Raw genomic sequence first — 25,204 nt, 5'->3', positions numbered from 1 at the left:
AAAAACAAAGCAATAGTGCTAGTCTTACAAAGAAGCCTACAAAGGAGGCATACAAAGTTAATCTCCACCCTTCATCTTCATCATTTCTCTCTCTCTCTCTTTCTCTTTTTCTGTTTTTCTTTTGTTTTTTCCTTCACTTTGTAAGCTTCTTTGTAAGGATAGACTTATTGAAAACAAAGTGCACTAGCTGTCAAGTCTATACCACCTCAAAGGTATTTTATACCAACCTTATCTCATTTTAAGATAAGGATGAATGAAAGTTTTTCATGTGCCAAGACAACTTATAAAAGTACTTATTACATTAACTTCAAAGGTGTATAAATGGACACAACTCTTTGTAAAAAGGGAGGTTGGGGCATATGAGAGCTTATTTTTCTCTGTAAACAAAGTATTTCTTCATCTTTGTACGCCTTACAGGTAATATTATGGAAATAGTCAGATAATAATAAAATAACAGTAGATGTAGGATTCGTTTTAAGCATTCGAACCACAATAAAAATCTCTCTTGTTTATCTATTATTTATGTTTCTGCAAACATACATAATCTTAGTACTATATTCAAATCTCATGAATCCATCAGTGTAATTTGACTTTCTTAACACTTTGCACGTGCAAGTCGTTAATATTAAAATCAAGCATCAACAATTACCATCTATATAGAAAATTTCTAATTTTTTACCATCACCAAAAGTAGTGCACCGAATGACATGGCGCAATCCTGACCGTTGATTAATTATGAATTAATATTAATCGACGGTCAGGATTGTGTCACGTCATTCAGTGCATGAATTCGGTGCACTACTTTCGGTGACTGTAACATTACTCTAAAATAAATCCTAAAAAAATTTATAAGGCCTATTACAAATGCTAATACGATAATAAACCTTAATTTAATATTTTTTTTCTGTTTTGGCTGTTTCCGGTCAGATCCACGGCGATCTGGTCGGAAACAGCCAAGTCGACGCACAGTTGGCCAAATCCGACCAGTCGTGCGCCTTTTAGACCACTTTCAACTACAGCCGACGATGGTAACCGACGGTAGACAATCGCTTGGGTGATTGAGAGTATTTTGTTAAATTTTAAACTTCTATTGTGGCTGTGATGTTTCAGCCAAATTCTCAAAAAGTAACAATCTAAAATAAAATAATATTTAAAAAAAGGATAATTTAGTAAAAGGGTCTCCCATAATTAATTTATTCCTCCCAACCAAACATATTAATTATTTATACCTACAAGTCTAACTAAACATATATTATAAAACATTCCTTATTTAATTTTTCAAGTTAATCTATCTCACCCATAATCTTATATTTTCAGTAATATAATGAACTAAATGACCCTTTAATTTAATATTTTTTTCCAAGTACATTTGCATGTATTCCAAATTCCAATCCCATGGAGAAAGGGAAATTGTCTAGGAAAATACTTGGGCATATTCAAGTGGATTTCGCCTAAGGAAACAACGGATCTTTTGCCATGGATTTGCTTTTCATTTATTTATTTATTTTTTGTGTCCACAAAAGAAACAACCCACATGTTCTTCTTCCATTATAACGAGATCAAAAAGGCAACTCGTTTCTTCAATCCATGTGTAGATAAGACACCTTGAGGATTTCGTTTATGGGCGGCCATTAATTTTTATTTTTGTACCATATTATTTCAATATCATTACTACAGTTACGGTCAAATGTTTGCCAAAAAAGCTATTTTATATTAAGTGATGCGGTTTTTCTATTTTATCCGAGACCTAATTTATCCATGTCAGATTGCAACTTTGATATATATATATATATATTTTTTTTTTTTTATTTGATGGTATTTCGTCAATTTGTGTATAACTCAACTAATTTTTCAGGACTTTAAAATCAACGATCGGATAAACTTTTAGTGGTCAATCTTATTAAGAGTTGAGATAGATCAAACTTAAGACCTTTTGAGTTAATACATTAAATAACCTTAGTTAACAATTCAATCACTCAATGGTGGTTAAAATTATAATTAATAAAAATCTTATGTCCTGTAGATTTTTTATAGAGTAATATTATATGTACGAAAGATTTATTCCTATGATTAAAAAAAAATAATAACCATAATATATTAAAAGAGGTTTTTATTTGAAATATTAAAAAAAGATTGCCTTGTACTCGGAATAAATAAATTGCAATAAATACATTATAGCTTAATATTAACGTGGTGTCCAAGTATTCGTGTTGTCCAAGTATTATGTTTCACTTGATGAATGTCCGATTGAATATTATTTTAAAATAAATATGCTATAATTATCAGAATAATAACATAACATGTACTAATTAGTAATTAATGACAATGAACCCGAAATTGTATTTCTTTATCTTAATAGTTAATTAATTTAATAATGAATAATTATTGCATTACATCAGACTAATACACAACCTGTCTCAGATCTCAAATTCAAGTTATTGAAATGAATTATACAAAAAGCAATTACATTAAAAAAAAGACACAATCAATTTGGATAACGTTAATGTAATATTTTATTCATTATTAAATACTATTTCCGACCCAAACAATTGTTCAACGACATTTTTTCACTGTTTAACTTTTAAAATATTATTTTATTATCTAAACTTATACTCTGACGATAAATAGATAGCAAAGTCGGTCAAGATTATTATGACTTTTGAAGAAGGGAGATTGATGAGTTTTTTTTATGGTGGAAGGTTAGATTTTAGTGGTTAAAATTGATCAGAATTTGACTTGGGATGGATAATTGTGTAAACCCTAATAGCTCGATTATCGGTGATTGACGGGGTCAGCAGGAGCATGTTTGAGAGATTTTGGTGAGTGATGAATGATAATCAAAGAAGAGAATAATGGTGATGTAGCATCGCAATTATGCCCGAATCAAAACGAAATAGCAATTTTGAGTAATAAAGTGGTATTTTAATATCCTATGGATGAGAAAATATCATTAAACCATTATTTGGGTGAGAAAAGTAGTGTACTCAATTGTTTTTGGCATAGAACCTTTTAGAAGTAATTATTTAATGTGTATATATGAATATTGTTTTAAATAAATTGTCTCTTAAAAGTTGCAATTTAAATACACTTTCTAGAAAGAGACCTAAAATAATTTTTTAGTAGAAGTTTCTGTTATCTTTTGAAAATAGCTTAATTTATTTAAATAATAAACATTAGAACTCCCAAATTTTTTTTTTTAAATGAAAAAAAAGCCTTGTAATCTATTGTTTAGGAAATTTTATTAAGGGAGAACGACATTTTCCCACCCAAGGTTTGGCGAAACGACACTTTCCCACCCTTCATTAGGTTCTGTTATGTTTTCCATTAATATTTGACTGAAAAGATGAAAATGCTCTTAAATATTTAACTTTATAAATTTTTTATCATTTTTTAATTAGGAAAAAAGTCAAATATTGAAAAGTAATAAAAGATAAAATAGTTAAAACTTAACCCTACCTAAAAAATTTGGAGTACTGTTATAAAATTGTTTTAAGTTAAATGACCTTCATATTTATTTATTTATTTATAATGTCATTAATATCTCTTCACTATTATTCAATAATCTACTAAATATCTAATATTTTTCATGATATAATGTTTTCATTTTTACTAATTAACATAAAAAATCAAAATTCCTAATTAATTAAATAAACAAAGGAAAAAAAAAAAAAGATATCTTTACACTTGAACTAATAAAAAATCGAATAAAGAGTTTGATTTAACTAAATTTTAATTCTAATAAACTAATTAAGAAATTAACTATTTAAAGGTATTTTGAATTAAATATTAATAGAAAGCACAAATAAAACTTGACGAAGGGTGGAAAAGTGTTATTTTGAAACTTGACGGGTGAAAAAGTGTTATTTTGTCAAACCTTGGGTGGAAAAATGTCGTTCTCCCTTTTATTAAATATATATTTTTTTCCTTTATAAAAAATATATTGCAAAACCACTTTTTAGAAACATTTTATTAAAAAATAGTTTATATATTTGTTGAAAAATAGTTTCTTTTGTTTTAATTAAACTATCTTTAATTAAATATAAAACCCTCTTATTACTAATTAAAACACTTTTGAATTACTAAAGTGTTTTTGTTATTGCTAGGCAGCTAGCCCAGCTGACTACGCCACATCAGAAACCACTCGAAAATCAAAACATACGACGTCGTTATACGATGCTTTTACTAGTTCTCCATTTTCCACGCTTCTCCACAGCGCGTTGTGCTATTCTCATACATCGAACGGACTGTTTTTGAAACGTGCATCAATGCGAGTGGAGAAAGAAATTTCCTAAATCACCATCTTTGTAGTTTGTAGCAACAGAAGGACACGTATGTCATTAGAACAAAAAGCAAGGGCAGATCTAGAAATTAAAAATTAAATACCCATATAAAAGTTCACAAACCCTATCATTTCTCATACTTTCACCTTTCTGCTTCTCCAGTCTCTTTCTCTCACTTGCGGCTAGGGTTTTAGTAGCGCTCTCTCTTCAGGTCTAATTTTAATCTTATTTTTCTATGATTGTTAATTATTTGTTGATTAGTGTTCATATCTATTAATTTATGAATCGAGTTTCATTTATTAGTTTTTAAGTTTCTGTATCTGCGAAATGATTTGTTTTTTTCTGTTATTTTGATCGGATGATTTATATCGATATGAGATCCATTAAGAATTGAATTCTAGTTATTGTTTTTGTTTTAATCCGGTTGGTTTTGTGTTAGATTAAGTGTACTGATGGTGTGAATTCTCCGAATTTGAGATCTGTAAAGATGTTTTGTGTTGCGGTTCGAAATTGAAAGTTTACTTTTTGTGTTTAGTCGATTTGATTTCTAATTGTTGATTTATAATTCTTGTTTGGCTAATATATCTTCTTTGCTTGAGATTTTGAACAAACATAGATTTGTGTTTTTAGTTGTACTTTATTCTGATTGGTTTTCGCTATGAATTTTGTGCTCTTTTACTTTTAGAATTTATAAATATAATTTCCGAACAGATCGGATTATCTGGTAATTTATGGTGATTTCTTTATTCCTGGGTTCGTATGTAATTATGTGCATCTTAGGCTAGAGATGTTTCTTTATAATGCTTGTATATGTATTTAATTAGATGTTATGGCTTGTCCTTAAAATAAAGGTGAATTTTTAGTTATATTTATTGTTTTCCAATGGTTCTAGATGTGTTTGTTAATTTTTCTAACTTGGATCTCTTACTTGTGCGCAGATTGAAGCCAATTCTTCATCATGGGTAAGGAGAAGGTTCACATCAACATTGTGGTCATCGGCCATGTCGACTCTGGGAAGTCAACAACCACTGGTCACTTGATCTACAAGCTTGGTGGTATTGACAAGCGTGTGATTGAGAGGTTTGAGAAGGAAGCTGCTGAGATGAACAAGAGATCATTCAAGTACGCCTGGGTGCTTGACAAGCTTAAGGCTGAGCGTGAGCGTGGTATTACTATTGATATTGCCTTGTGGAAGTTAGAGACCACAAAGTATTACTGCACTGTCATTGATGCCCCTGGACATCGTGATTTTATTAAGAACATGATTACTGGTACTTCCCAGGCTGACTGTGCTGTCCTTATTATTGACTCTACCACTGGTGGTTTAGAGGCTGGTATCTCTAAGGATGGGCAGACTCGCGAGCATGCTCTTCTTGCCTTCACTCTTGGTGTGAGGCAAATGATTTGCTGCTGTAACAAGGTATAGTCGAAATTTTACACCATTCTTTCCAGATTTTCTTATGTATTATTGTTGCTTTTTCTATAAATTGGTATGTGCTGTTGTTTATCCAAACAGATGGATGCCACCACTCCCAAGTACTCAAAGGCAAGGTATGATGAAATTGTGAAGGAAGTTTCATCCTACTTGAAGAAGGTTGGTTACAACCCTGACAAGATTCCTTTTGTCCCCATCTCTGGATTTGAGGGTGACAACATGATTGAAAGGTCCACCAACCTTGACTGGTACAAGGGTCCAACGCTTCTTGAGGCCCTTGACCAGATTAATGAGCCCAAGAGGCCATCGGACAAGCCCCTTCGGCTTCCACTTCAGGACGTCTACAAGATTGGTGGTATTGGAACCGTACCTGTGGGTCGTGTTGAAACTGGTCTCCTCAAGCCTGGTATGGTTGTCACATTCGGTCCAACTGGATTGACCACTGAAGTTAAGTCAGTTGAGATGCACCATGAGGCCCTCCAAGAGGCTCTTCCAGGTGATAATGTTGGATTCAATGTTAAGAATGTTGCTGTTAAGGATCTCAAGCGTGGTTATGTTGCATCAAACTCCAAGGATGATCCCGCAAAGGGGGCAGCCAACTTCACATCCCAAGTTATCATCATGAACCACCCTGGGCAGATTGGAAATGGATATGCCCCAGTTCTTGATTGCCACACCTCCCACATTGCTGTGAAGTTCTCTGAGATCTTGACCAAGATTGACAGACGTTCTGGTAAGGAGCTAGAGAAGGAGCCCAAATTCTTGAAGAATGGTGATTCCGGTATGGTTAAGATGGTTCCTACCAAGCCCATGGTGGTTGAAACTTTCTCTGAGTACCCCCCACTTGGTCGTTTCGCTGTGAGGGACATGCGCCAGACTGTTGCTGTTGGAGTCATTAAGAGTGTGGATAAGAAGGATCCCAGTGGAGCTAAGGTGACCAAATCTGCTGCAAAGAAGAAGTGAACCGTGCAGGTTGCAGTGTCTGCAGGAGAGGGCTATCAGCGTTGTTATAATAAAGACTGGGTTCTTGTTAGGAGTCCAGAAGTGGTATGTTTAGGTGTTAATTTTGATGGTTATAGTTTTAAGTCATCACCTTGGCGGCGGGGATGCTGTTCGCAGAACTGGGTTCTTGACCGACGGTGGCGAGATTCTTGTCTGGAGTCATTTTGAGTCTGTTTTTAATTTTGGTCTGTTTGTCTTGTTGAACTCGATATTTTCTATTTCATAAGCAGCTCAGGAGTTTTAGGTTTTGCCTGAGCTCCTCAGATGTTTTTATCAACTTTCCATTATTAATGTCTAGTTTGCGTTCTTAAATTTATGAGCCGTATAATTTATAATATCTGTTTCTGATGGTGCAATTGTTAGTAATCATCTTTTTACTAAATATTGTCAATTTATAACTGATATCCTGGAACGGAATATCAATTGCTATTCTGCTTGTTGATTTAAGTTCTTTTAATAGTTCGAGGTATTTTTCTTTTTCTTTCGTGTGCAAATAACTCACTCGAGAATATATTAATGAATTCAAGAATATCTCAACAATGTAATGATGTATGTAAAGTGTAAACTCAAGGAGTTATAAGAATTTAACTACATACTTCGTTATTACTACAGCATTATTATTATTTTTTAAAGAATGTTTTATAAAATAAAAACAAAAAGTTTTATTTTTATGATTATGATTCTGGAATGTCTCATATTCCATGAAAACACAAATCTCCCAGAAATAAAGACCTGCTTTTCTAAAACAAAAAATGCATATTCTAATATATTTTTTAAAATATTAAAATAAAATTAGGCTTAACATTTTCTAAATCCTAATTTCTAATGACATATGGACTTCAAAACATAGCCAGCAAAAGAATCCATGAAATTGTAGCCAAATATTATTACAACTAGCAAAACCTCATTTGACCAAAATTTCCAGGAAATTCTAGCCTTCTAGCCTTCATATAATAAATGAACTTTTGAATCAAAACCAATAAAGTTGGTGTATCTCTTATCAAAAGGCAATTGTTTAAACACCCCCAAAGGCTCAAGCTGACCCGAGGCTTGTGTAAATACCTTACAGATTTTTAAAAGCTGATTCTTGAGTTGATTTTTGAGGGGTCAGTCTCGCCAACAAGGCCTTGTTCTGACAGTGCTCTGCATCAACAAAGTAGAACTTCCCATTGGCTTTAAATGTCACAAAAGGCCTTTGGGTCTCTGGTGGTCGAATATCAGCAAACTTAATAGTCTGTGTCGTATATGTTGCCAACCATGTCAACATCTCCACCTCAAAGCTATCTGAACCTGGCTGCCACTTCAGTTTGTGAATGTAGGGGCTCACAAACCAGTGAAGGGCAGCAGTGGTAGTAGCACTGAGAAATATCACGGATGACGCCACTGCACCCTTCAAGATTACGTTCATACCTGGAGATGTCATGAAGGTTATGACTGGGCCTAGAGATACGGAGAGACAGCAGGTTGAAAGAGAGAGAAGCTTCACTTTCTTGATGGTTGATGAAATTGGACCATAATAAACAACACCAGAGTCCTTTTCATCCTCCACACCCTCTGCCCCTCGACGTGGTCCAATGCTGATCCTGCTGTCGTCAGTTGCAGCTGAATTTTGAGAAGCCCATCTTCTCTGAGCAGCTACAAGATGGATGGGAGAGTAGAAACTGGATGTGGCCTTTGGGGAGTGTGACCTTGTTACAAGTGTACTAAGATGATAACCTGAAACCATGAAAAAGTCATGATTAAATTAGAGGTGTACTCCAGAGGTCTGAATTTAGGATCAGTTTTATATAGGAGAAATATGGTTGTCAAGGATGACACCCATTGCAGTAGTTACTACCACGGAATTTAGGATCAGTTTTATTTGCAAGAGAAGCAACAAGAAAAGTATTCATTTGTGTTTGGCCACTCACTGAAGATCCTTCAAAACTACAACAGCAAATGCAATAACAGAGCTAAAATTTCTACTCAAAGACATAAGAATGAATTGTGTTTGGCCACTCATTGAAGATCCTCTAAACTACAACAGCAAATGCAATCACAGAGCTCAAATTTCTACTGAAAGACATAAGAATTAAGGCTAGGAAGGATATGCATCTGACTCGGCATCTTATGACCATAACATTAAACTGCACAATGCCATACAGGATCTTCTTATCAAGTAAAAGGCACAAACTAGAAAATTTTTATCACAGAAAAAACTGAAAAATCATGAAAATGAGTAACTCTAGATGAACAAATAAAGAATAAATGCCTAGGTCGTTCATTAGAAGATACAAAACAAAAGATCATCTAATTTACTATGACAAAATAGAATACTATGAAGGCAATTTAAGAAATTCCACTAGACAAAGTATTACTCATTTATTCAATCCAACTTTTTCAGATATAGTTGAAAGAAAAAAAGTAGCCAACACAACATGAATTTTCCGTTTTCCCCATCTAAGAGGCTAAGGCTGTTGAGAAGTGAACTCCAAGTTGCTGACATGAAGACGACTTGAGTATGACAAAAAACAGAATCGACCAGAACCACCAAAAATATGCTCACAAGCTTATAACATTGTGTAAAACGATTGATTCTCAACTCTTTTGTCCGTGAAATTGAACTCTTTATAAAACATCCATCATAATGAGAAATAGATCACGCAAAGCCATTTGTAGATCCCACAATTATGAACTCAAATGAATGGGATGCTTTGAAATGTGATTTCTACAAGCACAGCAATGGTATGCAGATCTATATTCTAAAACCATACCAGAAAGATTGAACAATATTTAACTGGGATAGGAAACAAGATCAAGACCAAGTCTAAAGTAGAAGGACTATTAGATATATGCTATATTCATTATTATTATTTGGGAAGTAAAAAACAAGAAATTCCCCAACCCTTTAAATTGAGTCTCACCCTACACTTTCCGAGAACCGGGTCATTCGTGATATTTTGGCAGATAGATGGCCATGAGGTCGGGATGATTTACAATAAAGCCAAATTTTTTTACTTAGCAAATGGAGTTTAAGAAAAAACCAGCAATACAAGATCCACAAACAAGGTGCCAAAAAATCTCCTGACAGCCATAAATATAAGACAACAGAACAGATAAAGAAACCCTACCACTGTTATATTGTAAACCCCGGCATGGCGTAATTTTATTTTTATTTAAACACAATACACAGAACACAAGTTCATTAACAATAAATCTTCTTACTTACCTAATTCCGGGAAAAAAAATCATGAATTTGTAAAGTGTACGCTGTGAAATCTTTAAATATAACTATCAGATCTTTTTCTTATACCCTTTACATAACGCAAAATAACAAATAATGAAACAGAGACTTAACTGAAAATGAGGAGTTTAAATCGAAATAGAGAGATGAATAGAACCTGAATGGAAGCTCCTTGATGAGAGATGTTTGCATTCTGATCGTAGCAAGTGAAGAAGAGCTGTTCTTGCCATTTCTCTCAACTCCAGTCACAGAACTTGCGTACACTCGAAATTGAAAGGGTTTTGCATTTATCGGTTATTTATTCGGCCCCTGAAAAATACTCGAATAAAAAATCACCCATGATTTTTAAGGGGTTATTTTGATACTTTTACAAGAGTTAGCGACTTTTTCCCACCTAAATAATGGCTTAATGACNAAGATTATTTACTTTCGTGCGGAAACTTAATTGGATTATGTTTTTATATAACTAAAACAAATTTTAACCATGATCTTTTTTGAAATTTATGGGTTCTAAAAAATAAAAACTCAATAAAATTTAAAATTTAAAACTTATTAAAAAAATCATACTAAGATATAACTGTTAGTATTTGAAGATATATATAATCAGCATCAGAAATTCATAGTAATTGTGTTGTGTGTGGTTTTTCCGCTAAGCTCGGGCCAACTTAAGGATATAGCTCGGTCTAGAATGAGCTTGACAACTACAATTGATCAACCTAGCATAAGCTCATCGAGCTATAGCTCGACCCCGCATAAGCTCATCGAGCTATAGCTCGACCCAGCATAATTTAGTCGTAAACAATTCAAGGAATCATTCAATCAATCTCCAGATTACTTCAAATCTCAGATATTGCGAGAATGACTAGATCAACTGTGCTCACTGCGTAATTACAGAGCCCAATCGCGAGGATATTGGAATTATGATTCAAATCAGTTCTAATCCCCTGAATTTCGTTGCTTTCTTTGTACAAATCTTGTATATAAACCCCCTTTAGACAATAAGGAGGGGGTCATGAATTTCAGATAAGAATTGCATTGTAAGCTCTCACAACAAATACAAAAACACAGTGGACGTAGGCTGTTAACCTGGCCGAACCACTTTAAAAATCTCTTTGTTTTTAGTTTATTTCATTCATATTCCTCGCTGATTATCACTAATCACGCACACATTGGTTCTGATCCCGACAAGGTCGATCAGATCTCGCTGGTTGGTACAGAATTATGTACCAATATTTTGGCACTAGAAGGAGGGCCTGCCAAGATTTCAAAGATTCCAGTAAACGTTCACTGCGATTTACCTGTTCCAGGGCCAAAAATGGTGTACACCAGATTGAAAACTACCCCTCAGAAATCACGAGAACGTGGAAACCACCCACCAAGAGGTGCAACAGGAGAACGCTGGACGCCGACCACCTATGTCGCCAACTCAGCACACTGCGAACAACTAGGAGGCAGGGACGTTAGCCCTCGAGAACGGCCAGCTGATGGAGATGATCAGGACAATGGTTGCACAGGCGGTGCAACATAATGTGGCTGAGCTGAGGAACCAACAACCATTTGCCCAGAACCAAGACCAGCCGCGTTTCGCTAATGCAATCCCAACAGGCATGAATTCTGTAGGTGGATAGTTTGTTTCGTCACCGCCAAGGGGCAATCAACACCTCCAATCTCGCAGACAACACTCCACACAAGAGTGTGAGTCTCGCGGGCAAACAAACCCCGGGAGGCGGCCGGGGAAGCAACCACTGATGGAAAGCGAAGGCGACGAGCACCACCGAGAAGCTCGACGGTATCCCCAGCGTCAACATGCCAGTTTTAACCCACGCCCAAGGCAAGATCGATCTTCATAAGCTCATGAAACGAGTCATGTGCGTCAATCTGCAATGACCGACGTTCCGATTAAGACCGATGTCGCCAACAACACATTGACGAGCATGATAACACATATCAACCCAGCTATCATGACTCGACCTCACGCATCAATGTGCACGCCGGAGGAGCTTCGCAAGCAACAGACTTGCAGACTTATTTGCTAGAGGTAGGGCTTAACAGAGCTAGCCAAGGCAACCAAAATGAAGATTTAGATCGAATGTAGAGGATGCTTGACAATCTAAGAGCTCGCTAGAAAAACCTGGCGGAGGAAGTAATAAGTTCCCCTTTTACGGAGGAAGTTCGTTAGTCCCCGCTCCCATAAGGGTTCAGGGCACCGGAAAGCAAGTTCGATGGGAGATGGGACCTCAGGGACCACCTCGACAACTTTAATGACCTGATGGAGCTACACCAAGTCAGTGACTTAGCGAAATGCCAATGCTTCACAGTCACATTAGTCGGAGATGGAAAAGCTCGTCTATGCCCTTGTTATTGCCGCTAGGAAGCTGCAACCCTATTTTCAGGCACACTCCATCTATGTGCTGATGAACTACTCCTTGAAGAAGATAATGTAGAAGCACAAGGCATCGGGTAGACTGATCTAGTGGACAATGGAGATAAGTCAGCATGACATTAAGTATATCCCAAGGACATCGATCAAAGGCCAGACCATGGCGGTTTTATATCTAAGTTCTCCTATCAACCAAAGGCTGAATCAAGCCTGCCAGAGGCAGGTACCTTGGGAGAGATCGAGTAACAGAAACCAAAGGGTGACGACTTATGGCTATGGGCTTTGTATGTAGATGGCTCCTCGAATGAAAAGGGAGCAGGAGCGAACCTCTTGCTCGAAAGTCCAGACGGAGACCTAATCAGAGCCGTAGTAAGATTTGGGTTCAACGTCTCCAATAACGAAGCTGAATATGAGGCATTGCTCGCAGGTATCCATCTCGCAAGAGAAATGGGGGCAGAGTCCATCAAGATTTATAGTGACTCACAGCTAGTGGTCTATCAAATTACTAGGGAATACCAGACAAAGGAAGATATGATGACATCCTACCTTCAACAAGTAGAGACCGAGCTCGTACAGTTTAGATCCATTACCATTCACTAGATCCCAAGGGAGAAAAACTCGCAGGCAGATGCATTGGCTTGCCTGGCCTCTGCAATGAACAATGAAAAGGTCGACTCGATCCTAGTTAAATTCCTCTTGAAACCAAGCATCTCCACTCTGCGAGAACTAGTGTTAACCACAAGTCAAAGGTACAACTAGATGGATGCAATCACCACCTACTTGAAGGGCGACACATTGCCAGATGACAGAACCAAAGCCAGAACACTCTGCACAAAGGCAGCTTGGTACACGCTCATCAACGATAGACTGTACAAGTATAGGTTCAATGTACCGCTGCTATGATGTATTGACCAATGTGCTCTGAGAGAAATACAAAAGGGAATTTACGAAAATCACGCAGGGGGTAGATCTGTAGCTTACAAGGTGCTCCACCAGGGATATTATTGGCCAATGGTTTATGATGATGCAACAGACTATGTCCACAGATGTGACAGATGCCAGAGATTTACAAATATTCCGCGAGCTCCATCGCAAGAATTGACCACTCTAACAAGCTCATGGCCATTCGCAATCTAGGGCATCAACCTTATCGATCTCTTGCCTCAGGGAAAATGAGGCATTAAATTTGCGGTAGTTGTCGTGAATTATTTCACCAAGTGGGTGGAAGCCGAACCATTGGCAACAATAACGTCAAGCGGGCTGAAGGATTTTGTCTATAGGAACATAATTTTTCGGTTTGGGATTCTCCACACAATAATAACCGACGATAGGAAGAAATTCGACAGTGAAGATTTCAAGACCTCTTGCGAGCGGCTTGGCCTCAAGAAGAGTTTCACTGCCGTATATCGGCCTCAGGCCAATGGACAAGTAGAGGCTATGAACAAAGTAATCAAGCACACCATAAAGAAGCTGCTAAAAGCTTTATGGTCCTACAGAACGACTGCCAAGAGCTGGATAGGCAAAACCCCATTTTCTTTATCTTATAAATGTGAGGCGATGGTCCCGGTTGAAGTAGGAATTAGTTCATTCCGAAGAGAAGTCTTTAACGAAGAAGCAAACTAAAACCTTCTTCACCTGAGGCTAGACTTGATCGAAGAACATCAGGCCAAATCTCAGCTAAGGCTCGCCTCGTATCAATAGTGAGCTAAGTGATACTTCAATACCAAGGTCAAAAACAGAGACTTTGAAGTGGAGTCCTCAGAAAGGTCGTCCAGGGTATTCAAAACCTGAATTTGGGTGTACTTGGGCCCAAATGGGAATGTCCCTTCAGGATATTTGAAAAGCTCGCTCTAGGATCTTTTCACCTTGAATGCCTCAACGGCAAAGCGATAATGCAAGCTTGGAACGCCGAGCACTTGTAAAGGTATTACCAATAAGCAGCTCGAGTTTCACTTATTCTTATGTTCTGCATTCACGTTTGTTGTAAGGCCATTCATGGCCAAAATACTTGATCAATAAACGACGTATTATTCATTATTTTCTATGATTCATTGTTAATATCTTAAGATCGTTAGCATTTTACTAAATCGTGACCTAAGCGATGAAATTCTTAAAAAAAAAAAAAAACTTGAAGTCAAGAGTACAGGAAAGGCAGCTTATCTCGAACAAGTCACGCCAAAATCCAACTATTTGAGGGTAAAACATCTCCAAATCGACGAAGTTAAACTTGAAATTAATTTTTCAAGGAAATCGACCTTAAGCTGGCGCCTAAAAAACTTGAAAAGGGCAATAAAGTCCGAAATTGAAGTTGAACGGCTCATAAGATTTCCTCGTGCAAATCCGAAAAAGCTTATTAAGAAGCGAGCTACGCGTAACTTTAAGCAAATTCGGATTTTAGTGTTACAAGTCCTACTAGGACGACAAATTGACTCCATAGAAGTATAATAAATATTGCTCGATATGGAAACGATAAAAGTTTCTTTTATTGATTGAGTTTAATTATAAAGGCAAAACCCATAAAAAAAAAAAAAATGACTCTTCAGGTGGGTAGGGGAGCGAGAGCTTCATCCTCGACCTGTCCAGGAAGGTCATCACCGAGAGGAAGAGATGACTCATCAATAGGAGGAACGGTGACTTCCTCTCCAAGGTCGGGAACCTCAGTTGATGGAATTATGGTTAGGGGAGTTGGATCCTCAACCTGGAGCTGGGGCTCGACCTCCTTCGACCTCTCTTTGGTCCTCGCCCTCTTCCTTAGACTCGTCAGAGTAAACATAGGTCTCCCCCCGAGCTTCAACCCTCATCCTTTCAACTTCTTTCTGATAAGCTTGGGGAAGGAAAGAGAAGTCGATTGAAGGATGGGCTTCCCCAATTTCCAGACGAGGAAGACAGATGTTTCCCAGGCCTAAGTAGTAATGGCCTCGTTCAGCTCGTCAATCCGAAGCCTGAGCTGTCTAGCCTCAACTTCGGCCTCTTGGCGACCCACCACCTCTTGGCCAAGGTCGAGCGAAGACTGTTTAGACTTGGCCTCTCAGCTCATGGCAGCCTTCTGAGTTAAGGATAGTTCAGAGTTCAGTTTGTTGTTGGCACCCTATTGTTGTGCCAAAGTCTCTGCAACCTCTACTACCTTAGCTTTCGCCTTAGCCTGAGCACTTTCGATTGCTTTTAGCTTGTCAAGGAATTCCCTTTACTTGACCTGAAGGGTCGCGACTTCCCCCCTGAGTTGCTCGAGCTTAGCACGCCTGGTCTCCTTCTCCTTCTCCTTCTCCTTCACCATCTCCGCAGCCTGCCATTTTTGGTGGTTTGCCTCTAAAGTGTCATTGCATTCCTCGTACAGAAGTTTGCTTACCATGGCAACCTAAAAAGAGAAGACGAGGAGTCAACAAGAAGCAAGAATAGCATGCAAAAGAAAAGAGGGTGCGAACTACCGGTACCTTCGCCAAGTAGCTGTAATTTAAAGCCAACATCTAGGAGGGAGTCGAGTTTTTTACGGCAGCGAATGTTCGCAAGGTGATGCAATCCCTGGCCACTGTGGCCCCAACACTGATATGGTCGGGGAGTTGGTTGATCAGCTCGTCAACCGTAGCTTAGGCCGCTTCGTCTGTTTTCTTATTTTTTGACTAGGACGAGCTAGGTTTACTCCCCCTAGCAGCACCTGCCTCGCTAGTATGAGCGGGTTTCTTCTTGGCTAAGCTTTTGGCCGCTTCTTTTTTAAGGTCGCCAGCTTGCATGGTAACCTCTTTGCCCTAGCCATCATGCCGCTCGACTGCTTTATTTTATCCCGAGCCTCCAGTTGGCTCCGATGTCTTCTTCGCTGGCCCCTTTCGGGGCTTTGTAACGCTTTTCCTGCCACCTGCTTTAGTGGTAGTTGCGGGCTTCTTCGCGCTTGGGCCTCCCCTAAACTCGCCGCTGACGATGTTCGCTGGCTGCTTCATCCCCGAAGCAGTTAGAGCCTTCGTGCACGGCTGCAGAGGTAGCCGTTTTCTTCTTTTTTGGTTTTTCGGCCCATATTTCTGCAAGGAAAAAGGCAAACGAATTAGCAATTTATTTGCACAGGAAAACAAATGCGAGCAAGTAACAACTTAACCTTTCTCCAAAAGTGCTAGAAAACTAGCCTTGTCCCGACAAAAGCCGTACGCTTTCAGGTGAGAAAGCATGAGAAGCTCGTTAATGTTGCATTGATTGTCTGGAAGATCACTAAAATGTTGTAGCCTCTGTAACCTCGCAGCTGGAAGATAATTATGCTTGACGTTAACTGCAAAAATAAAACAGGACGACCAGTCAGAACGTGCAGCTCGAGAACAATCCTCGCATGCACACGGGAAGCCCAAGCCTTACTCACTTCCGCAGCGAAGACAACGATCTCCTGGGCTTCGTAGAAAAAGAACTGTGAATCCTAGTGTGGAACTTTCTTCCGGATGTCAACCAGCCCGTTGAAATGTACTCTCCTCGCTTTGGAAAGGTAGTATGTCTAGTCTTGCCTCTTTTTGAGCCTGTACAAGTGAACAAGCTCTTCGACGGATGGCTCGCCCAAGTCAGTGATCATGCACGCGATGTACGTCACGATAATGATCACGTAAGAATTGGCCGTCAGTTGAAGAGGAACAATGTTGAATCGGCTTAACACATTATCGATATAGTAGTGCAGGGGAATGGATACCCTACACCTAGGGAGAGTCTCAGAGGTTGCTACCCATCCATGTGGGGGGTTCTTCTGAGAATATCCCCTCGGAACCATCAAGTTAAGTTGTAGTGCGTAGACCGCTCTTTTGCATTCAAGATCCCCAAGGGTGATCGAGATTGTGGTTCTTTTCGTAGCCTATGGGCTGAAGACGGCAGAGAGTGAGCCAACTGAATCGAAGCACGATCGGACGAACCCGCAGCGTCGGGGTCCGAGCTTCGGGAGATGAATTCTTCAAAGACCTCGGGAGACAAATCCCCAAGGGTTGCCGAGCCTACTGGCGAATCGAACATTCGGTCTATGGTATGACTACTGGAGGAAGACATGGTTGTAGCTCGCTTCTGGGTACTTGAAAAAAGAAGAGAACATGTGTCAGAGGTTGAACAAATTGACAACCATTCCACACTCGCTTCTATTTTAGGCACCCGAGATAGCTTGCACAATACAACGAAGGTATGCGACCTACCCAGGATACCGACAACCACCGCGTTAAACCTCTCTAAAAGCTAAGACCGTCGAAGATGCAACAAAACCTTAAAACATTCAATATGGCCACTGCAGTAGCCACCCTTTGACGGAGAAAACAAAAAAACAAAAGAAAATAAGGGAAAGAGCCTTACCGGAATAAGGAAAGTGTTAGGAACTCGTGAGAAAAACCATTGTGATGACATAAGAACAACGACAAAGGAGAACTAGAGTCAGAATGACTTTCGGAGTGACTATTATGAGGCTTTTCACCACCTTTTATAGTGGTTTCCATGAGAGACGAAGAGGCGAGGTTTAATCATGGTTGTCGACTTACAGTCGATCCTAATCGTTCATTCATCAAGCAATCTCATCTCGTAGATGTGGCCACGTGTTGACCGTTTGCAAGGAACGATGAACCGTCAGATTGCTATAATGATAACTGTCGTTGCAAGTCGCCTCGACTTCGCGCGTGAACAGTTGTTGTCAGCCACTCACGACAAAACGTAACTAATAAAGGCTGCCGCATCACGACGACACAAAAATTACCTTTATGCCCTGACTATTCATATTATGAGTTTTGACAGGTATCATGAGGAATAAAGATCCAAGTGTGAGGTACGTCGGCCAAGCACAAGGTCGATCATGGGGGCCCGCTTGAACACGCACTCAGAGACTCACTGTTGAAGTCAAGCTTGGCATCAAATCGAGTAATAGTCTTCAAAGCCCGAAACAAGCATCGAACACTAGGGGGTAGATGTTGTATGTGGTTTTTCCGCCAAGCTCAGGCCAACTCGAGGATATAGCTCGGTTCAGAATGAGCTTGATAACTACGATTGATCGACCCAGCATAAGCTCGTCGAGCTATAGCTCGACCCATCATAAACTAGTCGCGAACAATTTAAGGAATCATTCAATCAATCCCAGATTACTTCAGATCCCAAATATTGCGAGAATGACTGGATCAACGGTGATCATTGCGCAATTATAGTGCTCAATTGCGAGGATATTAGAATTATGATTCAAATCAGTTCTAATCCCCTGAATTTCGTTGCTTCCTTTGTATAAATCTTGTATATAAACCCCTCTCAGACAATGAGGAGGGGGTCACGAATTTCAGATAAGAATTGCATTGTAAGCTCTCACAGCAAATACAAACACATAGTGGACGTAGGCTATTAACCTGGCCGAACCACTTTAAAAATCTCTTTGTTTTTAGTTCATGTCATTCATATTCATCACTGATTATCACTAATCACGCACACATCGGTTTCGATCCCGACAAGGTCGATCGAATCTTGCTGGTTGGTGCAAAATTCTGTACCAACAACATATTTTACCTCTATACCACTTGTACTAAGAATAATTAAATCAAAATAATAATTTTTGTAACTATACCTCTATTAAGTTATAATATCCTCATAGTAATAAAATTAATTTGGTACCACAATTATGACTATAAAGAGCTTTATTATAATTAACTATTTGGCTTGCTAACTATCACTAAGTGGCCAAATAGTTTAATAAAGACTTTTGGATGTATTACTCAAGAGGTCTTGAGTTTGATTCCCTTCTCGATTGCTAATAAAGATAGGCGGATAGCCATGGGAGTTCTTACTTGGTCGGTAATTTCAGGGTTCTAAGAGATTAGTTGAGATGCGCGTAAGCTGGCTAGACACCCCTGGTTATCAAAGAAAAAAAAAACTATTTGGCTTCCTCCAAGACCTCCAAACTCAAAAACATTATGGATGTTACGTTTTCACAGTACTTCTATCAATTTATAGGAAACAAACTACCAAATTAGTTGTAAGTCATGAGATTACTTTCCTCCCTCAATTGACAGATAATGCATTTCCAAGGTGTGAAGAACATAAAAGAAATAAACAGAAAGTTTTATAGCAGGACATATAGATTATTTGCGCTCGTTAACTTCAATAGCATTTGCAAGTGGCTTGCTAGCTTTCCAATTCTAATCCAAGACGTTTTTCAAAATAATACAGGCAGACTGGTAGGGACTTTTCATTAGGTTCTGATATGTGTTTATTTTCATGAATTAGTGGCGAATGATATTGTCAATTTCAGTGACAATAATGAATCAAAAATTCATTTAACTTCTATAAAGTTTAGTTTGTAATGTGAAAAAAAGAATAATTGGACCAACTTCATTTGGATTTTAGTTTTGTCTATAAAAAGAGCAAAAATTTCTTGAAAACTGCGAAAACTTACACAGTTTCTTGCTTTCTGTGGACCACTCTTACTACAGTAAATGCATGGCTCAAAAGAAAACCAACACTCAAGGCAAAGATCAAACCAATATATCACATAAACCATATTAGGGAGAAGTGCCAAAGATCAAAAAGAAAACATTTAAAAGAAAGGTAAATAGAATCAAAGAAATTTGAAGGGTAAAGGCAGCTAGCATGTCTAATGATTTTAACAATCTATGCAGCTTTTGCTGTACAAGACGAACAAATGTTGTACAGATCCTGCAAAACACAAGCTAGATCTTCATCAACCTCACCTTCTGTGATCTCTACAACTTCTCTCGCATGGTTTCTCTCCATACCCATCTCTTGATTTGCGTGTCTACCTCGTGATCTTTGCTTCTTCATAGCCTCCCTTCTGCGATCATGATCAGCCATCCTGCACCATAAATCATAACTTAAAATTAAAGTTCATAGCATATTCAACAGTCAACACAAAGCAAGAGGAAAATAGAGAGAGAGAGAGAGAGAGAGAGAGAGAGACTCTTTGGAGAGAGTTAGATGATGAGATTGAGTGATCCCAGATACACATAGTGGAAGGCCATAGGAGCCATAAAGGTTCAGCATGGACTGCATTTTTTTCGGATTGAGAAGAGAAAGATCAAAGAAGAATAGAAGAAAGATTAAAGTAATGGGTATTGTTATACTTGTAATATTGTTTATGATTTTAGGTTGGAATTTGGATAGAGAGTTTTGTCGTCTACACTTTCCTCCTTCACTCTCAATGCATTTAAAGCGAAAGCGTTTTGTGTTTATTGGAACTGTAGAAAAGTAATGATAGCAGATAGAGATGCCTCGTTTTGCCTTTTCTGTGCACAACGCCCCTGTAAAAATGCAGTAATTAGATTCTACTTGTTTATTTTTTTACAGAGGTTGTATCATATTCATGTATGGCTACAAAAGGAAGAAATTGAACACTTCTTTTATTCTTTCCCTTTGGGATTATCAATGGATGAATTTAATTTGGTCAATCAATTATGTTGTAATTACTGAAAAACTGATTTTACACAAAGGCATAAGTGAAATTTACAGTTTGAAGGATGTGGAAGGACAAGAATTTTATTTCGTTTGTTAGTATAGAGTAGATATATCAGAATTTCAGTGATGCCGCTTCTGTTTCACATGTGATATGATGCAAAATTGTTTTGCTTTTCTCATCAAAATTGTACGGATCCCATGAATTTTTTTTTAATCATCAAGGGTGTCCGAGTCAACTTGCGTGCACTAATTCCCCAAGGCCTTGGAACTGTCGGTCGGGTAATAGTCCCAATGGCCACCCCTGTTAGTGCTTAAGGGAACTTGAACTAGGAGTTTATGAAACCTTTATTTACTATTTTACCATCAGACCACCCATTGGTGGTTCAAATCTCATGACTTGATCATCTTTATTCATAAGACTAAGCTAAATATACCTCTGAAATTGGCTCTGTATATTAAACATAAAATCAATGTTTTAAAACCTGGCCTAGTCCGTCGGACCAGTAGAATCGGGACCCGGGGCTTTCACCTGGTCGAGGTACTAATTTCCTATTCACCAAAAACCCTAGAAATTGGGATGATGATCGGCGAACAATTGAAAGACTGGATGTTGAGGTTTTTGAAGAGGAAGGGCTGGTGAGTGCAATGGTGGCAACAGAGGTGATTTTTGGTGAGTGAATCGACTAGAAATCCAAAAAAAAGGGCGATGGCAACAATTGGCTTTTGTCGATGATTGGCTAGGCAAACAAGGGTGGGGTGAGATGGGTTCTGGTTAGGAGGCTGAGGAGAATATTTTCATGGTGATGGGAAGGGTTGTTGATGCCAGCGGTGGATCTGACCTGGATGTCGACGTCGGCGTTGGTGAGATTTGGCCGATTTTAGCTAGATCTTGGGTAGATTTTCTAGGAATTGGGCTCAAGGGATGATTGAGTTTGCATTTGGTGTGTTGCCACTACCTACTAGTCGACTATCAATTTGTATTTAGGGTGTGTTTGCTAAATTTCAAACATGTAGGGACTTAAGATTTTTAGGGGTGTATTTGCTGAATTTTAAACTTTTTGACATTCGGTTTGACTGGACAGTCAAACTGGTTAAACCGGTCAACCCAGGACCCAGCAACTTTGTCGTGTTTCACCCTGGGTTGGTTATTAAAACATTGCATAAAATATCACAAACGCTCTTTTGAAAACTAAAATCCAATTCTTAATACAAACAACAATTTGATATTTTGATAATTCCTTTAATTGCCTACCAAACAGTTTTATATGGGGTAATTTCAACAGTTTTATATAGGAGGCGTTTGGATGATATAATGTTTTATTATAGGGGTTTATTATATTAACGGAAAGAAATATTACCTTGAAGATTACTGAGAATGTTTAGAAAATGTGTTTGGTTAGTTCAAATAAATTGGTGAATAATATGTTTGGCTAGGAGGATAAATGGATGAGTATGTTATATAGATTACTAAATTGCCCTCCTTTTTAAATATTAATATAATAGTATTTTTTATTATTATTATTATTATTATTTGAATCATTTCTTTTAACTCTCTACATTTGAAATTTTACTAAAACACCCCAACCATATAAAACTTTAATTTATAGCAAAATCACCCCCACCCACCCCAAGCCACTACCGATAGTCAGTCAGCATCGTTGGCAGTCGATGAAATGGTGCATGATTGGCTATATATGGCACGCCGTGCGTCGACAAAGCCGAAAATGGTCATGGATCACAAATCCATGACCTTTTCACGGCCAGATCTATGGCCATTTCATAGCCAAAGATGTGGCTATGAAACGGCCACAAATCTAGCAAATGAAAAGGCCAGATCTTTGGCCGTGAAATGTCACAGCCAAAGATCTAGCATTTTCATGGCCAAATTTATGGCCGTTTCATGACCACATCTTTGGCCGTGAAACGGCTGTAGAAAGTCACGGCCAAAGATCTGGCCTTTTCATGGCCAAATTTATGGCCGTTTCATGACCACATCTTTGGCCATGAAACGGCCGTAGAAATGCCAGATCCATGGCCGGAAAAGGCCTTATCGAGGCATGACAAGCCAAATCCTGCTGGTCCTGCACCATTACGGTAACTGACGCTGACGACCGAAGGTGGTGAGTCACTGCTGGCAATAGTCTTGGGTAACCGGGGGTATTTTGTTAACTTTTAAACTTTTTTATGGTTGACATGTTTTAGCTAATTTCTCAAATGTAGAGGGGCTGGGTAATTGTTATTTGGTAGACATTTGAAGGTAATTGTGTCCGAAATGGTTTTTAATTGAGGGCAAAATAGGAAGAAAAATCATATTACCTCAGTAATGTTTTAATAACAGTCTCTAGCCAAGTAATAAGATTACCCCTCACATTACCAACAGTAACCATTATTTGCAATAAAAGATTATCGTAATATTTTATTACTTGTAAACCATACATATGAATCTTACAAAATAAACGAATATTACCTCAGTTATCTTATTTACCTCCGATCCAAACGGCCCATAGGATAACTTCTCTGACCTCTGTAATAGTATTTTCCACTATCATCAAACGATATAATCTACCATTAATTCCTTGATAGAATAAAAAATTGATGATTGGTTAAGACCCTGGAAAATTATAATGTTAGGTCACCTTCACAATGTTTCGCTTACAGTTGTCTCAATCTTTTTGGTAAGATATCCAATTTTATTTTATTTTATTTTTCCCCTGAAGCGGCATGAACAATTGTCGTTTTATAATGGTAATAGTTTAGGGTATTATATATTTTATAAATTAATTATATAGAAACATAGTAGTGTGATATTTTTGAGGTGTGATAGTCTCCACATGTAGATGTTTTGCTACCTCAGCCTCAGCCTCACCTTCTTGGTATCATCAAGCTTGCCTAGTTGTCTTGCCCATCAATATATGCCTATCATTTAGGTAGCAGTCTACATCCTTATTCAATTATTTACAATTACTTACTTTTAATTCTAATATTCTCCAATTTTTTTGTCTTTTAATGAAAAAGCTGTCCAGGACAAATTACATAAACATCAACTAATTTAATAAAACAATGGAACTATCGAATAAGTAAGAGTTCAAATAGATAACCATATTAGCAATCAAGGAAAAACTAAAACTTAAGACCTCTTGAGTAATACATCAAAGAGTCTTTATCGAAACAGTCGACCACCTAGAGATAGTTCACATTCTCCAACTCTTTTCTATAAATCTTCTGACTTTGATCAATACATATGGATTCTATTTTTATGACTAGTTGAGGTTGTTATAGACAAAAGTCTTGTTGATTTTGGAAGTGTTTTTACTATAAAAAAAAAGGAAAATGTTATTCTTATAAATGACTGTGAATCCTTGAATTCAAAATCCAATGCTCAACAGTAGGCCACCAAAATAGTAGACTCCCCATCAAACAGAAGGGTTGAAACCAAAATAGATGGAAGAAAGAGCCCACAACATGTACTGTAAATAGATTAGTAAATTGGTCCAAACACCAATAGCAATCATTTTCAAGAATTTGTCCCGTTTTGTTTTCAAACTCCATTATTTCATTTGTAATCATTAAAATTTGTAAGTTTATATTGGGTAGACGACTTTTTTTTAGCCAATAGACTTTTAAAATATTATTTTATTATTTAAATTTATATTTTTTTTAATTCTGATATTATCGTGATCTCACATAACTATCATTCTCTTTCTCAATCACTACTCACCAAAACTCCTCAAACATTATTCCCATTAACCCCATCAATCGTCAATAATTGAGCTATTAGGGTTTACGCAGCTACTCCTCCCAAGTCAAATTCTGATCAATCTCAATCACTAAAATCCAACATTCCACCACTAAAAGATTTATCGACATCTCCTCTTCAAAAGCTTCAATAGTTTAGATTGAGTTTGCTCTCTGTTCACTTCTAGAATAAAAATTTGGATAATAAAATGATATTTCAAAAATCTGTAGTTGAAAAAGTGTTATTAAGTCATTATTTGGGTGGGGAAAAGTCCTTTTAACTCACTTATATTGGCAAATACATGTCACGGTGTTTACCTCAGCATTTATGAACAGGCCCACCTCTCTTAATCATCCACCAGACATAAAGCAGCCCATTAATAGCTAGAGAATTCCTGAGCCAGTTATGATGATATGCGGTGAACAAGACCATAGGATGAGCTTGTGATACAGAACCCGTATAGCCAGTTAAGTCAAAATCATCCAAGTTATTGAACATCATTTCCCCAACAAAGAGAATCGACCATTGCTTCCGGGGCACTTTTGGAACCTTGCTTGGATACTGGGCTGCAGAGTTTTACTTTAGTAAAGAATGTCAATTCTTTCAAGTATGATTTGATTAACAGTTTGAAAGTGATACCATTGTTATTATTAAAGTGAACTTGGTCTTGATACTTTTCCAAGGAAGTAGAAGTTTATGTACACCCTTTATGGCCGGTTGTGGCCGAGGAGGGGTTTGAACCTCTGGTGGTTCGTAGCCAAGT

At 37.8% G+C, this 25,204-nt stretch overlaps 3 protein-coding genes across 3 annotated transcripts; 1 reads left to right on the top strand and 2 right to left on the bottom strand.

Annotated features, from left to right (window-relative positions):
• Positions 1–4,369: 4,369 nt before the first annotated feature.
• Positions 4,370–7,012, top strand: LOC116123966 (elongation factor 1-alpha-like). The gene is made up of 3 exons (XM_031409680.1): positions 4,370–4,491; positions 5,219–5,700; positions 5,797–7,012. The coding sequence occupies exons 2-3, from the start codon at positions 5,239–5,241 to the stop codon at positions 6,676–6,678; spliced, it is 1,344 nt and encodes a 447-aa protein (XP_031265540.1). The 5' UTR covers positions 4,370–4,491; positions 5,219–5,238; the 3' UTR covers positions 6,679–7,012.
• A 674-nt stretch (positions 7,013–7,686) lies between these two features.
• On the bottom strand, positions 7,687–10,239 carry LOC116123969. The gene is made up of 2 exons (XM_031409684.1): positions 10,098–10,239; positions 7,687–8,433 (listed from the first exon to the last, which is right to left on the bottom strand). The coding sequence occupies exons 1-2, from the start codon at positions 10,168–10,170 to the stop codon at positions 7,781–7,783; spliced, it is 726 nt and encodes a 241-aa protein (XP_031265544.1). The 5' UTR covers positions 10,171–10,239; the 3' UTR covers positions 7,687–7,780.
• A 9,517-nt stretch (positions 10,240–19,756) lies between these two features.
• On the bottom strand, positions 19,757–20,475 carry LOC116123970. The gene is made up of 2 exons (XM_031409685.1): positions 20,212–20,475; positions 19,757–20,106 (listed from the first exon to the last, which is right to left on the bottom strand). Exons 1-2 carry the CDS (start codon positions 20,301–20,303, stop codon positions 19,905–19,907), a joined length of 294 nt encoding a protein of 97 aa, XP_031265545.1. The 5' UTR covers positions 20,304–20,475; the 3' UTR covers positions 19,757–19,904.
• Positions 20,476–25,204: the final 4,729 nt, after the last annotated feature.

Source organism: Pistacia vera, unplaced genomic scaffold (genome assembly GCF_008641045.1).
Source record: "Pistacia vera cultivar Batoury unplaced genomic scaffold, PisVer_v2 Contig1461, whole genome shotgun sequence".
In the NCBI taxonomy this organism is placed as follows: domain Eukaryota; kingdom Viridiplantae; phylum Streptophyta; class Magnoliopsida; order Sapindales; family Anacardiaceae; genus Pistacia; species Pistacia vera.
The sequence above is the reverse complement of the archived record's forward strand: the minus strand, read 5'-3'. Positions and strand labels throughout refer to the sequence as shown.

Coding starts and splice junctions, on each gene's coding strand:
- LOC116123969 (XM_031409684.1), bottom strand. CDS start 10,170: ATGGCAAGAACAGCTCTTCTTCACTTGCTACGATCAGAATGCAAACAT. Junction 8,434..10,097: donor ATCAAGGAGCTTCCATTCAG/GTTCTATTCATC, acceptor TCATGGTTTCAG/GTTATCATCTTAGTACACTT.
- LOC116123966 (XM_031409680.1), top strand. CDS start 5,239: ATGGGTAAGGAGAAGGTTCACATCAACATTGTGGTCATCGGCCATGTC. Junction 5,701..5,796: donor TGATTTGCTGCTGTAACAAG/GTATAGTCGAAA, acceptor TTATCCAAACAG/ATGGATGCCACCACTCCCAA.
- LOC116123970 (XM_031409685.1), bottom strand. CDS start 20,303: ATGCAGTCCATGCTGAACCTTTATGGCTCCTATGGCCTTCCACTATGT. Junction 20,107..20,211: donor CATCTAACTCTCTCCAAAGA/GTCTCTCTCTCT, acceptor TTTATGGTGCAG/GATGGCTGATCATGATCGCA.